The sequence below is a fragment of the Colias croceus genome, chromosome 14 (genome assembly GCF_905220415.1).
Source record: "Colias croceus chromosome 14, ilColCroc2.1".
NCBI lineage: Eukaryota > Metazoa > Arthropoda > Insecta > Lepidoptera > Pieridae > Colias > Colias croceus.
In genome coordinates this window covers 2,383,131-2,399,165 of record NC_059550.1, presented here as the reverse complement: position 1 = coordinate 2,399,165, position 16,035 = coordinate 2,383,131, and the positions used below count along the sequence as shown (strand labels likewise).

The 16,035-nt window shown below is 32.1% G+C and overlaps 1 protein-coding gene across 1 annotated transcript; it reads left to right on the top strand.

The window, feature by feature from the left end:
- Positions 1 to 14,468: 14,468 nt before the first annotated feature.
- On the top strand, positions 14,469 to 15,782 carry LOC123697550 (uncharacterized protein F54H12.2-like). Its single transcript, XM_045644094.1, has one exon. The coding sequence runs from the start codon at positions 14,469 to 14,471 to the stop codon at positions 15,780 to 15,782; it is 1,314 nt and encodes a 437-aa protein (XP_045500050.1).
- Positions 15,783 to 16,035: the final 253 nt, after the last annotated feature.

The following is a 16,035-nucleotide window of genomic DNA, read 5'->3' as shown; positions in this document are numbered from 1 at the left end:
ATTATTAATTTATTTTTGTAGAAGAGTTCATATCTTGAAGGAGAGGTTAATAAGGGATGAAGAATCGTAAAAATTACAATATAAAATAATAATATAGTATATAATATTATATTATAATAAAAATAAATATAAAATTACAATATAGGTACGTGTGCTGATTAACTTTCTTACGTGTAGTCAATTAGGTAGACACAATCAAACGTATTCAATAGCTTTCTTATTTTAATACAATGAGAGAAAATTATACAAAAAGCAACAGATAAATTATAATATCTCACTTGAATTATTGGTTAGTAGGTACGCCAATATTTCAAAGCAAACTAAAATCAACTAAACAATTGCGAACAATTAGAACGTTTCGTCGAATCGATTGAAATTCTCAACTTAACTATTATACTTATTATTCAAGTGTTCCTGTAAATTGTTTCTAAGTAACCTAGGATGTAATTTTCAGCTATTTAACATTTTATCAAAATTTGATAACTAATATTTGTGAGCAAATTGTAGTTTGAAATTAAATACGAGACATGGGTAGATTCTTTGTGGAACAATTTTCGTTGAGTTTCGACGTTTGGATATCTCGTCTATTATCTATTGAACATATTTTCAATGTGTGATTCTTTATTGTTCTGTTTTTTTTCCGTAAAATATTCTACAATAATATCTTAGAAATGTATTACTAAGCGAGGATTATCCTTTTATCCCTTATCCCTTAAGGGAGGCCTATTTTCCAGAAGTGGGAAGGTATATGGGCTGATGATGATTGTAGAGTAGTGCTTCTGCCCCCAAGGTAGTTAAATAATAAAGCCTTTTCTTATATTACTTTATTAACCGACTTCAAAAAAAAGGGGGAGGTTATCAATTCGGCCAGTATGTTTCTTTTTTTATGTATGTACACTTATTACTCCGAGGTTTCTAAACAGATTTACGTGATTCTTTTTTTGTTCGATGCGGGATGGTGTCGAATTGGTCCCATAAAAATTTTATTCGGATAGGCCCAGTAGTTTTTATTTTATGAGCATTTTTGTCTGTATTTGTCAATGTTGCAAGTGCAAGTTTGAAGTCGGTTGTTTTTAACGCAGTTATCACTTGTTGCTCTTTACAATACATGTGTTGTTTAAGCTAGCCGTTATGCACTACTGAGTTACTGACTCTAATAATTCTAATAAATGTAAAAAGCGTCGGGGAAACAATGCGGACGCACAGATATACAAAAAGCTCGATCAGCGAATTGCATATGTGTGTCCCTACAATGATGATTATAGTGATGATGATCATCACTCTTCTTTAGTACTCGTACGATGTCAACTTGTTTCTAGTTTTTTTCCTGTTTGATACGATTACTGAACGTGTTTGAATGATTTTCAATACATATGAAAACGGACCTTTACATACGTATATACCACAGTATACTTTAGCAAACAACTTTAACTACTATTTCTAGGAATCAAAGTTTCGTGGTGAAATACACATGAGCGAATCCACATGCGAAAGCCTAGTCCTCATTAATATAATATACGCAAACATCACTTTTATAAAACGCTAAAAAATATGATATAAACTCAAAATATCGAGGGCACATCAAACAGCGCTGCATATTTTAAGAGCACTTTGAATAGTGGTTGCGAATTAAAAAATAAATAATTTTATTGAAATCGCTCGCGCCTTAAAACACTTGAAATTTATAAACTACTAACGGTAATTGCTAGTTTTTTCCTGCCACTTTCTTTAGTTTTTACAGTTAATTTACCGAATTTTTATTAAAATAAAACAATAACTATGACAAAAGAAAAGGAAAAACCTTGAAAAGTATTGACATAGCAACTAAATTTCTATTTAATCGAATATTATTATCTATAACTTTAATCGTATGAAATCCAATCGTCACTGCACAGTTAACGATGCCCTGTATCCAATGATCCAAATCTAATCACTTAATTTTGAAATCTTATATACATTTTCAGATAAAATACAATCCGACAGCATCAGATGATCCAGGTCACTCAATAAGGCGGAGCGTGAAACAGAGTGAAGGTAACAAAACTTATCTCATAAACTATGTTGTCATCATAAATTCAAATCAAATTTGAAACGACTCCTCTCGGGAAAGCTAGATTCTAGTACAAGTAATAGTATTGAAAGCTACAATGTATTTGATGTATTTTTACTAACATAATGCAAAACGTTTGCATTATGTAAGAAAATAGTGCTCTATATGTATCTGTTATCTTTTAAAGATAAGAATATAATATATGTATCTATTTTATTTGTTTTAAAATACAGGGTGTCCCACTATTGGTATACTAAGGTCGAAGAAACTTGTAGTTTTGCATACACTGATCACAGAAAAAATACTTAAACAACAAAATTATGTCAAAAAATTTTTTTTAAATTTTTCCTGGAAATCCATGTTTTCTTCTCTAGCTTCGCGCAGCTGGCATATACCGCTTCGATAATATGAGCATTTTGTCTATGAAAACATAATCTTTAACGATAGCTGACGTGCTGGTGGGAAAGTGGGCGGCTCGCTTGTTATGGGTGTACACATAGAGTTTTAAGTATTCATCTATTTGAAAAAAAATGCGTCTGGAATTTTATAAGTATTTTTACGTACTCAGCGTACGCAAAACTATATCCCCCTTTGAGCTTAGTATACCAACAGTGGGACACCCTGTATATTGGGATATGGTTTTAGTGGATTTGCGCAACACAAAATGTTCAGAATGATTTTATTGTTTTTCTAGCATGGAAGGTCTGTTGCGGCGAGAAAAACCGTCGACAAAACTACACAGATTTATAAACCTCGAATATTTCCTTATCTGAAGAATATGCAAGAGCTTAAGCTTAGGTTGTAATGGTTAGAAATCATAATTATTTTGGATAGAACACTTGTTAAAAGACTTAACGTAACAATCAAAACTATCTAATACTAGCTGTGCCCCGCGGTTTTATCCACATTGCTCTGTTATATTGTCTAAGCGTGATGATATAATATAGCCTATATGTTGAACCGACCTGTTAGTAATTCATGCAATTTGAAGTTTAGCCTGGACATACATACATACAAACAAACAGACCAAAATTATAAAAAATATATATTTTTGCCTGCTTTAAATAGGAATGATCACTTTTAAATGAATATCGTTTTCTCATGTATATCAACCCTAAATCATATCACAGAGTATTTCGGTTATTGAAATCCGTTTCTAATTTAACTGACCTCTTTGTTATAATAACTCTGTTTGTTCTAAAATTCATTAATGATCGTCCGATAAACCCAAAACTTATGATTGTCTATTCTAGTATTTGAAGAGGGAAAAGGTTAATACAAATTAATTATTTTATATAATAAAACTATAGGTTACATAACTATAGGAATTGGGAATACAATTTGCTTTTACAACTATTTATTCAATTATTTAATTGGATTATGTACCTAATTTATTAATTCGATTGTTTCATGTTATCAATTATATTTTATTATTTTAAGGAGGGAATATCATCATCATCATAATCATCATCATAATCATCATCATAATCATCATCATCATCAGTCCAGCCTTTCAGGACGTCCACTGCAGGACATAGGCCTCCCCCAAAGATTTATATAACGACCGATCACCAGCAGCGGCCTGACTCCAGCGGCAGGGAATATATTATACAGGGTGTAATCGTTAAGTGTGCACAGACGATTTTTCCGGAACTATTAAAGATAACAAAAAACTAAAACTAATTCTTATGGCCATTTTACTCATTAGGTTAAGTTTACTTTCGATATCAGTTTAAAGTTTTTTGATATCTGCAATAGTTATGGAATAATCGCTTGTGCACACTTAACGATTACACCCTGTATAAAAATATTAATAAGTTGTTTTTAATTTCTTTCTGCTACGACTGGATCTGCTACGATTTATATATACATAATTAACAACGAAAAAATTTGAACTTAATACCAACTGCAATGCTGTTCCTCGAATCTAAGAGATATTTCTTAAATTTGCAAAATAACAAATCAATGAAAACAACATTACTTACCTACACCAATTTATACTGCAATTATTTTCCAAAATGTACTATCAGACTCGCATTACATTGAAGTGAATTTACAAGGGATTTACCTCATATTTCGTTGGAAATTGCACAATAATTAAATGCTAACATTTAAAAACGTGTTACACTCAGACAATACGTGAAACCCTTCTAACTTCGCGAGTTACAAGTGTTCACAATTTTCTACAAAGGCTATTCTGTAAACATTTTTCACTTTAAAAATTCTTTTGTCCTCGAGGTCGGCATAATTAAAATTTAAATGTCGGAAAAAACACGTGGAAACGGGATTTCAGTATCAGACGTTGTGGTGATACCTTAACTGTAAGCCCTAAATTGCAATGTTATTTTAAAGTAATTGCTTTTTTTTTGTAAGGGTTTTGCAAATGAGTTTTTTACGAGAAAAAAAATTGAGTTTTTCCTACTAATATTATAAATGCGAAAGTTTGTTAGGATGTGTATGTGTGTGTTTGTTACTTTTTCACGCAAATACTACTGAAATGATTACAATGAAATTTAGCACACATATAGAGGGTAACTTGGATTAACACATAGGATATGTTCATCCCGGAAATCCCACACGAACGGGAACTATTCGGGTTTTTCTTTCAAAACGCGGGCGCTGCCGCGGGCGGTAAGTACTACATAATATCTAAGGTTCACATAGTAAGTATGAGTATACAATGACAATATTTTTCTGAAAACTGTTAATTTGGCACAAAACTATATTGTGTTTATATTATAGAAACTAAAGCCTGTTTTAGTCTAAAACTGTATATTGTGTAACTGGCTTTAGGTTCCCCCACACTTGTGATAAATTACAGGTTTTATTGAATACAATTTAGAAGATAAATTAGTCTTTTAACATTATATAACAAGTTTTGTATCAATGTGAATGAATCAGTTTGGTTATTATTCTCCGTTTAGTACTAATGGTCAATAACATGCAAGGAAGAAATTTATTTTGTGCCAAAGCTCACTAGCTATCAAGGGCAAAGGACTCTATGCCCTTGAAAAAGCGTGTTATTTTGACACGGATTAAATTATATACTTTTGGAGCTCGTTGATTATACGATTAGAAAACTACGTACCTACTATGAAAAGTATAATCCTAACTCTATTTCATAAAACAACTGTTCAGACGTCGTTATCCTGCCTGTGGTAATTTTCAAACCCGTGAAGTTTACATGGCTGCTATGTTTTCGCATAATAACGAACACATCGAAATAAGAATTATCGAAATCGGTCCAGCTGTTCACGCGTGATGACATGACTAATGGAAAGTGGAATTCATTTTTATATACATACATTGTACAATGTACATATTATACATATTATCCATACTAATATTTTAAAAGCGAAAGTAACTCTGTATGTTACTCAATCACGCCTAAACTTCTGAACCAATTTTCATGACATTTGGTATGGAGATATTTTGATACCCGAGAAAGGACATAGGCTACTTTTTATCCCGGGAAAATGACGCAATCCCGGAAATCCCACTGGAACTGGAACTATGCGGGTTTTTCTTTCAAAACGCGGGTGAAGCCGCGGGCGGAAAGCTAGTCTTATATAAATAATAAATACATAATTAAAACACTAAATTATCGTTTTATGTATCAGAAGCTGCTCACTTCACCTTCAGATTCGATCAATAAACAGATATATAACTCGGCTTCTATAGTCTCCCACAAAAAATGTACACATCCAAGAATGAAACGCATGGCACTATATTTTAAATTCACTGCCAGTTGAGGGCTGCAAAACATTTCGCATCACTAATTAACTTGACCGAACAATGCGAAAATTCTTTTATCAATAGAGTTTTAATTGAACTGACCTGAATTGGAATTATTTCATTGTGCCTTTACAGTCTCGTTAAAATGCCCCTGGAGCTTGCCCGCTAATTGGAGACATCTGACCACAGGATATTACTAACTTTCGTACAAAGGACATTTGTATTTTTAATGAGAACTAGCTTACCGCCCGCGGCTTCGCCCGCTTTGTCTAAAACCTAATAAATTATATACTAAAACCTTCCTCTTGAATCACTCTATCTATAAAAAAAAAACCGCATCAAAATCCGTTGCGTAGTTTTAAAGATTTAAGCATACAAAGGGACATAGGGACAAAGAAAGCGACTTTGTTTTATACTATGTAGTGACAACCATAGATTACTAGGAAGATAGAGCAATACTTGTGACGGTGTTGGTAGAATATCAGGAGCATGGTTTCTGCTGAGCTAAGACTTGTTCTGTTTCTTCAATTTTATTTTACGTGATTTTTTAAGTGAAACTTCTTTAGGAGCGTTGAGAACAAGAGAATAATATTTTAAGGTCGCGTCAGAGCAATACCGTCACGTCATGGAGTAAGGGGACGATTTTGGTATCTTTGAACCGTGCCAAAGAATTTTCACTTCTGACACGTGAACTCGGCACACTCTTTTTTATAAATTTTCATTTGCAACATTTTTTATGTAATTTAACGTAAATATTAAATATTAACCTTACTATCTATAAATATAACAGAATGCTATCGCTTAAAAATAATATATTTATGTACATTTTCAACATATTTATTAAGAATTGCCATTAAAAGACACAATTTGTTGTGATTCATCTTACGCCTCTTCAACCAACAATAGTAAAGGCTTCATAGAAGATTTGTTATTGGTACTATCAAAGATCCCGATCCCTTACGATCTTTTAATCCTGTTAACTGAGCCTCAATCCCTTTAGGGCGATACATAACTAACAATACAGAATGGTCCTCTCAATAAAGATTAGTGATGTACTGTTTATATTTTGTTTACCTTTTAGTCTTTTCCTTACCTTTATGTATTTAACATGGCTTTCGTGTAAGCTGGCTAATGTCAATGTTTGTCGTTGTCGACATATTTAATCTTCTACAGATTATGTATTATTGATGATATTATTATTTTCATTATGTTCCATTTTATCCCAATCGTACAATTAACGATCTATCAATTTCTCTTTTCTTTGTGTTTCAATTGCTTTAAATACTTCAGATTCGATCCTTAATATAATATACATAACGGAAGACAGTTTGCTTTTTCAGAATAAATAGATACTTTTATGTATTATTCGAAGCTAATTAGTTAATATTCATATCTAGACGGCATTTAGATTCTTTGGTTGCTACTTTTCTTTACTCTATCTAAAGTTGAATGTAATTTTTGAGAAAAATAATATAATTTTAATAGAATGTCTAAATATAGGTCATCATCATCATCATCATCATCAGCCCATATACGTTCCCACTGCTGGGACTCGGGCCTCCTATGAGGGTACAGGCCATAATCCACCACGCTGGCCAAGTGCGTGTTGGCGGATGACACATGTCGTCGAACTTTTTAATTCTTCGACATGTCGGTTTCCTCACGATGTTTTCCTTCACCGTTCGAGCAGTGGTGATGTTACAACATGCGCAGATTTCTTGCACGCTCGCCTGGTCTCGAACCCCGGACTTATCGATTCGAAGTCCGAGGTCTCACCACTGAGCCACCACTGCTCCAAATATAGGTAATCTGTATATTATGTATATAATCAAATCATTAAGTACTAGGCATCGGCTTCAAAACTATTTAATAAATAGCATATCTAAATAATATGTAGTAATTAATAATATCATTTTTTTTCACTTTTGCCGGTTGTTTTATTACATTAATAATGTCGACTACAACTGGAAAAGTATCTTTTATCACATTCTATACGATATTTAAGTATTCCACCGCTTTATTGTGAATAGTACAAAAGTCAAAATTCGTACCAAAAAATTAACTTAGGTACATTATATTATTAAACTTCACCATAAAAAAATATTTTATCGTTACATAAAACACGTGTAAGCTTCATTCCATTTGTAGAATTCATCCAACTAACACTAATTCTGAACTATCATACGACCACGTATTTCATTTTGTTCCCAGGGGACCTATACCTGCGATGAATATTGCCTCAATAGTATCGATATCGATAAAATAGGGATGATACTTTATGATAATATTAACATTGAACTACATTATATTAAGCAATTTAAAATATAATGAAAATTGTACTTGTTTTTTATATTGGGGTTTCTTGGCTTCGGCTTCCAAATAGTTTAAGGCAAAACTGCCTCGACTTTACGTGCTAAAGAATTTAAATGCGATAAAAAAAACCGGCTGTGTAGAATAAAAAAACGTGGATTTAGTTTCCTTGATTTCTTTATAATTTAACTAGATGATTTCATTAGTTCTTAATAAAACGAATTACCTATTTTTTATTTATATACCTAATAACCTTATTAACTGATTTTATCAGATAAAATCAGCCAATAAGGGTTTTGACCGACACCTTTAATCAATAAACTTATTGACTACAAGCTTCCGCCCGCGACTCCGTCCGCGCGGAACAATTAAGAAAAATTAAGATTTTTTTTTTTCTACGCATTTTTCCGGGATAAAAAGTATCCTATTTTATGCCCAGGATTATAAGGTATAATTATACCAAGTTTCATCGAAATCGAACCGTTAGTTTTCACGTGATGCCTTCACATACAGACAGACAGACAGACAGACAGACAGACAGACAGACAAAAATTTTTTTAATCACATATTTGGGCTTGGTATCGATCCAGTAACACCCCCTGCTATTTATTTTTTCAATATTTTCAATGTACAGAATTGACCCTTCTACAGATTTATTATATATGTATAGATTTTTACTGTTCAATAAGGTTTTTGACTGGTTAAGGGTTTTGACTGTAACATATTGTTACAGTCAACATACATACCTACCTAAGATCACATAGTAACAGCTGATAATTTCAACTCATAAGCTATAAATAGTGCTAGAGTTGGACGAATTATTCCATATATATTATAAATACTGTCACGTTCTGAGTCAGAGTTATAGAATAATTTATGGCCGTGTTCCCACAGTTTGGAAACTCGGCATAATCACCTTAGGTAAATAGGAGATAGAGCACTAAGGATAGCCTTCTGCAAACATTATGTTTGCTTAATAGTTCCTAACTATGGGTATACCGAGTATCGACGGTGTATTAATTACCATTCTAGTGATTGCAGCTGGATCCAACTCTTTGGATATCGATTTGGAACGTCATTCGCTTGAACGTACATGGGGGTGAGACTAACGGCAGAGAATAGAATAAACGCTAAGGAATAGAAACTGTAATTGCTAATTTTTGACATACGTTCATGATATTTTAGTAATTGTTCGGTCACACTACGACGACGACCACGACCAAAAAATTTCAATCACCAGAACAACAGGAAATTTTAATATTTTATTTTTAGGTGTGTTTTTCTAAAGTTATGTTTGTGGTCGTCTTCGTCGTTGGTATTGTGAACAAATCCTTAGCGAAATATCGTACGCTTATGACAATTAGTATCGCTAGCGGACTTTATTCCTTTGCGTTTTGACGTTTGGCTAAAGGGGATGGACTTCCTTGTATTCATTAGTTACGTGTAAGTTATCAATGTATCATACTAGATTTTCATTCCTCTTTTATTCAAATAAAAAAGTTATTTGCCTCCTTTCAGTTATTTAGATATTTAAATCGTTGATATGATCCTCCAAGTAGTTGTGATACGCCGGCGTATGACGTATTGGCGAACCCACAAATCAGTGGCACCCATCCTAAAAAAAAAAAAAAAAAAAAAAAAAAAAAAAAAAAAAAAAAAGTTTGGACTCTTTTCCCACTAAAGCGACCACGATGAGTCGATAGCACTTACTCCCAAAGCGATAGGATGCACGGTTTCGAAGATGTGCAGATCGATTAACTCATATCTAATTGATATCCGGTGGGTCATTAGCGTCCCATTGTTCACCTTTTCCTATTAGCTAATTACACCGTCCGGCGTTCTTATCTATTACTCATTGTGCACCTCGCTTATCACTGCTTTTGTATTAAACTTCTTTGTTATGACCTACCTCACTATTCTAACCAAACGATGTATTATTATATTCAAGAAAAAATATGTCTAAAATCCTATAACTAAAAATTTGTACTCATTGTAAAAAAAAAAAAAAAAAAAAAAGTTATATTGCTATAATGTTATATAATAGTTTATTAATAGTTTTATAATAGTTTAGTATTGTTTGATTGTAAATAACGTAAAATACCTATTGTAGTTTTTATTTGTGTACTTAAATTTGATGTTGAGGTGATTGTGAAATTCTGATAAGTACTAATTGTGTTAGAAATAGTAAACAGATCATTTTTTAGCAATATAATATTATATATATATATTAAATTTTTACACCAACATTTTCATTTTTTATTTCATCCCTTTAAACTCTAGACGTGTGAAATGTTTCACTTTATCCATCCGTTTACTGCTATTGTGGCCGGACCAAGTGGATGTGGGAAGTCAAATTTTGTAACAAATTTCATAAAATCAGTTAAAGAAATATGTAATTGTGATTTTAATCATATCACATGGTGCTTTGATGAAATGCAACCTTTATATAATTTACCAAATGTTAACTATCATCAAGGAATTCCAAATCTTAATATGTTTGATGGTGAAAACCCACACCTTATTATTATTGATGATCTAATGAGAGAGTCTGATGGAAGAATTGTGGATATATTTACAAAAGGTAGTCATCACCGGAATCTTAGTGTATTTTATTTAACACAAAATTTATTTCATCAAGGTAAAGGTCAAAGAGACATTTCTTTAAACTCAAGTTATATAATTTATTTTAAAAACCCTCGAGATAAAACTCAAATAAGATATTTAGCACGACAAGTGTCACCAGATAACACAAAATTCATTGAAGACGCCTACAGGGATGCAACTTTAGAAGCACATGGATATTTAATGGTAGATTTAAAACAGAATACAAATGATTTTTGTCGTATCAAGACAAATGTATTCCCATTTAATGGTCACTGTACAGTCTACGTCCCCACGAAAGAGTTTAAATACACCAAGAATCAAACAATTCAAATCATTTCTAAATGATGCATCGTCGAGTCACAACGCATAAACATTTGCTAAATGCTTTGCATACGCTTAAACCAAAACATCAAAGAGCATTACTTAAAACGTGTGATGAAAAAGAAATAAATTGTATTTGTGAATGTATTCATAACGTTTTACAAGGAAAGATACCACTTAAAGATCAAGATAAACAAAAATTGAATAAACACAAAAATATACTCCGTAAACTGGTGCGTAAGTGTAAACATAAACTAAGAAAAAATATTATTATACAAAAAGGAGGGACTTTCTTACCAATAATATTAGGTGCAATATTGAGTGGATTAGTAAGTGGACTAGCCAGTTAACATGGAAAATGCTAAGAAAATGATACTTATTGAACCTGGATTGATTGAAAAATTAAAACAAGAAAATAAGGATACAAGTAATTTGTCTCGATTAGATATTGAAATGCAAAATATTATGAATAGTAAGACGGAAGACCGAAAGAAGTGGATGTTATATTTACAAACACTACAAAGATACCTTCACTTTACCGAAGAGGATCGTCAACCACTCAGATTACCAATTTATTCTGTTACATCTAATGAATATTCAAATGAGTCTAAAATTGGTTTTAAAAATAAAGATAGAGATCTAAAAAGTTCAGTTGATGCTGAATCTTTGTTGGAGGAGAAAGGTTCCATTAAAAGTATAGAAAGTGAGGCAAATCCACTGTATTCACCAACACAAATACTCAGTTTAATACCAAAAACTTATAATAAAAAAGGTGAGTCATTATTAAACTTAATTGGAACAAGTAAAAGTAAAATACGTTGGGATAATGAAGGCACAGTCATAATTGATAATGAAAAAGTTCCAGGAAGTAATATTGTTGATTTAATAAATGATTCACTTAGACCCTTAAAAAAAGTGATCCGATAGGGTGGGATAGATTTGCTAAAGCATTGAAAGATATTAAAGTACCACTTACTTATATTGGAAATCCAAAGAGATGTGAGTTTATTAACCAACTTCAAGCGAAAGATCTGAACAAAACCTCTGAGATTGAAGTTCAAGAATTTTCTACACCGAGCAGTGGAGATAAAAGATATATAACTAAAATACGTAAAAAGATCGATTGGGAAAAATGGACCCCGTACTAGAAGAAATTAACAGGATTTATTATGATCCATCTAACCCCGCTGGTTTTGGTAGTATTGATAAATTATCAAAAGCTATGAAGGGTAAAATGGATAAAAAGCAAGTAAAGGAATGGTTACAATCACAAGAAACATATACATTACATAAACCCATTCGGAAAAAATTCCCGCGTAATAGGTACATTCTATCAAATATTAATGAGCTGTGGCAAGCTGATTTAAGTGATATGCGAACTTATTCTCAATATAATGATGGTTTCAACTACATACTTTGTGTTATTGATGTATTTAGTAAATATGCTTTTGCAAGACCAATGAAAAAGAAAAACTCAGAAACAACTAAAGAATGTTTTGAAAGTATATTTACTGAAAGTAATTCAACCCCTACTCACATACAATCTGATAAAGGTACAGAATTTGTTTCAAAAGATGTACAAAAATACTTTAAATCCAAAAAGATAAATTACTATACCACTAACAATCCTGATATTAAGGCTAGTATTGTTGAACGATTTCAAAGAACTCTAAAAATGAAAATGTGGCATTATTTCACTCATAATAATACTTATAGATTTATAGATGTTTTACAAGATTTAATATACTCTTATAATCACAGCATTCACTCGAGTATTAAGATGTGCCCATGTGATGTAAGTTCCAACAATATTATGACAGTTTGGACTAATCTTTATGATAGAGGGTCAAACAAACTTTCTTTAGTAAATTCAAAACCAAATTTCAACGTGGGTGATTATGTTCGAATAACTAAATATAAACATGTTTTCCAAAAAGGATATGAATCAAATTGGAGTGATGAAATATTTATTATATCTTCAATAATTGATAGATCTCCATGGGTTGTTTATACAATTACAGATTTACAAAATGAACCAATAGTTGGAACTTTTTATGAAAGAGAATTACAGAAGGTCACTTACAACCCCACCTCACAATATAAAATAGATAAAATAATTGGTACTCGTTATTCGGGCAACAGAAAAGAAGTATTAGTGAAGTGGAAAGGTTATCCAGATAAATTTAACAGTTGGATTTTAGCTTCTAGTTTAAAAGAAATATGAATAAAGAAAGTTTTTATTTAACTTTGCTCAGCAATAGTTCAATGGAATACTTTCCTGATAACAAGACCACAAATTTTTCAACAAAATTACCAAAAGCTATGAAATTAGAAGGTGAATGGTTGGTTGGAGTTGTGGAGTTTCAATATCCATGCACAATGTTTACTGTTCAAGATCATGAAAATGTTGTATACATCACAAAAACCATGTTAATTCCTAATGAAGATAAACCATCATCAGTGTACTACAAAAAACATATTCCCGCTACCAACTACGATAACGTTGAACATATTTTGAGAGCGTTAAATGGTATCGGAGAGAACTTGAAATTTCGTTATGATGAAATAACAAAATTTGTGTCTGTTTCTGTTTTGGATAAAAATATAACATCCGTAACATTATCACCCAAATTAAGTTTACAACTAGGTTATGAACCAAATACAAATCTCCTAGACAGAAATTTTGGGAAGTGTCCTGCTAATTTACATTTAGGGTTACCATCTCAACTATTTCTATATTGCGACATTATCGATCCTCAGATTGTGGGTGATGTTATGACTCCACTATTAAGAGTCATTTCATTAGATCCTTCAAAATACATTTATGGTGCGTATAAAATGCACGTTTTCTCTCCACCTCACTACTTACCCGTTATGCGAAGAGAGTTCGATACGCTGGAAATGGATATAAGATCGAGCGCAGGACAAAAAATACCATTCCAGTTTGGAACCGTGTGTATTAAACTACATTTCCGCAAATTATAATAATGTATTCTCCTCATGATCATCATAAATGTCCATATGAAAATTATTATTCACATCAAGCTGGATCAGGAGTTGGAGTAATTTATAAGGGTTCACCATACCAACGCGGTCATGGTATTGGGAGCTTCTTAGGAGGGTTATTTAGATCAGTTTTACCTTTACTTTCAAGTGGTGCTCGAGTGGTTGGTAAGGAGGCATTAAACGCTGGAGTAGGACTTTTATCGGATATGATTCAAGCCCGTCCTATGGAAGCCTCAATAAAAGATCGTCTAAAGCAAGTTAGTACGAACTTAAAACGAAAGGCTGATAACAAAATTGATCGATTAAACATGACAGGATCTGGGTATATAACTAAAAGAAAACGATTGGCCTCGTTCATTCCACCACTAACAGCTAAAGTGAAAGCTACGAAAAAACTTGGCCTAAAACCAAAAAACATCAAAGATATATTTTCAAATTAAGTATGTCTTTCCTTCATAATCATTCTTGTGAGTGCGTTAAGTCAGAATTAGATTTGTTTGCATTACCGTCCACACAAACAAGCATTGAAAATGGATTGTGGATTCACTATAAACCAATTTCATCTCTTGCTGATGATGGACCTATCGAGTTTCAAGTTCCTGGAACAGGCGATGACTACATAGATTTGTCTCATACATTACTCCACATAAAGGCAAAAGTATTAAATCAAGATTCAACAAACTTGTTATCAACTATAGTAGTAGCACCTGTAAATAATTGGTTGCATTCACTTTTTAGTCAACTCGATGTTTATTTAAACCAAAAACTTGTATCACCACCTAATAATACCTATGCCTATCGAGCATACATGGAAACCCTTTTAAACTATGCTCCTGCTGCTAAACAATCTCATCTTACTTGTAGTCTTTGGTATGATGATACAGCAGGCAAAATGGATTCCACAGATGGTAAAAACACAGGATTTGCTAAAAGACAGGAATTAGTTAATGAAAGCCGGGAAATAGAAATGATTGGTCATCTTCATGGTGACATTTTCAATCAAGATAAATTTTTAATTAATGGTGTTGAAATGAGTGTAAAATTAGTTCGGTCAAGAGAGAGTTTTAATTTAATTGCTGGGTCAAATGATGAAAAGTTTAAAGTTTGCATTACGGATGCAACTCTTATTGTTCGAAGAGCACGAATTAATCCAAGTGTATTACTCGCACATCAGAAAGTTTTAGCTTCTACAACTGCTAAATATCCTATTACTCGTGCTGAAGTTAAAGTTTTAACAATTCCATCAGGTGTTCAAGGAAAAACTCTTGATACTATATTCTTGGGACAGGTACCCAAAAGATGTATTATTGGATTTGTTAACAATTCCGCATTTAATGGCTCACTTACTAAAAATCCATTTAACTTTGAAAACTATGGTATTAACTCTTTCAGCTTATATATTGATGGTCAACAAATACCTTCAAAAGCATTGCAACCATCTTTTAATAATAATATATTCACATCGGCATATCATACTCTATTCTCGGGGACTGGTATTCACTTTCTTAATGAAGGAAATGCAATCTCTCGTGAACAGTATGCCAAAGGCTACTGTCTTTTAGCATTTGATTTAACTCCTGATTTATCAGCTAACTCATCAGCTCATTGGAATCTCATAAAGCATGGTAGTGTAAGATTAGAAGTACGATTTGAATCCTCACTAACACAAACAATTAACTGTATTGTTTATGCTGAGTTTGATAATATTATTGAAATAGATAAAAATAGAAATGTTACTGTAGACTATAGTAGTTAAGGTTATAATGTGTGTTATATTTTAGATTTATGTGTTATGCTTAATGCATTTTGTGTATATGTAACTAAAGGAAACATTATAAAATTAAATAAAACAAATTGTATGCAATTTACTATTTTTTATTTCATTACAAACTTCCTATTTAATCTTATACAAAACACTATAATTGAACATTCCTATGACAACCATTGAATAGATTGGTACTGTAATAATCTGCTAATAACAGTAATATCATGGATACACTAGAATTACA

Coding starts and splice junctions, on each gene's coding strand:
- LOC123697550 (XM_045644094.1), top strand. CDS start 14,469: ATGTCTTTCCTTCATAATCATTCTTGTGAGTGCGTTAAGTCAGAATTA.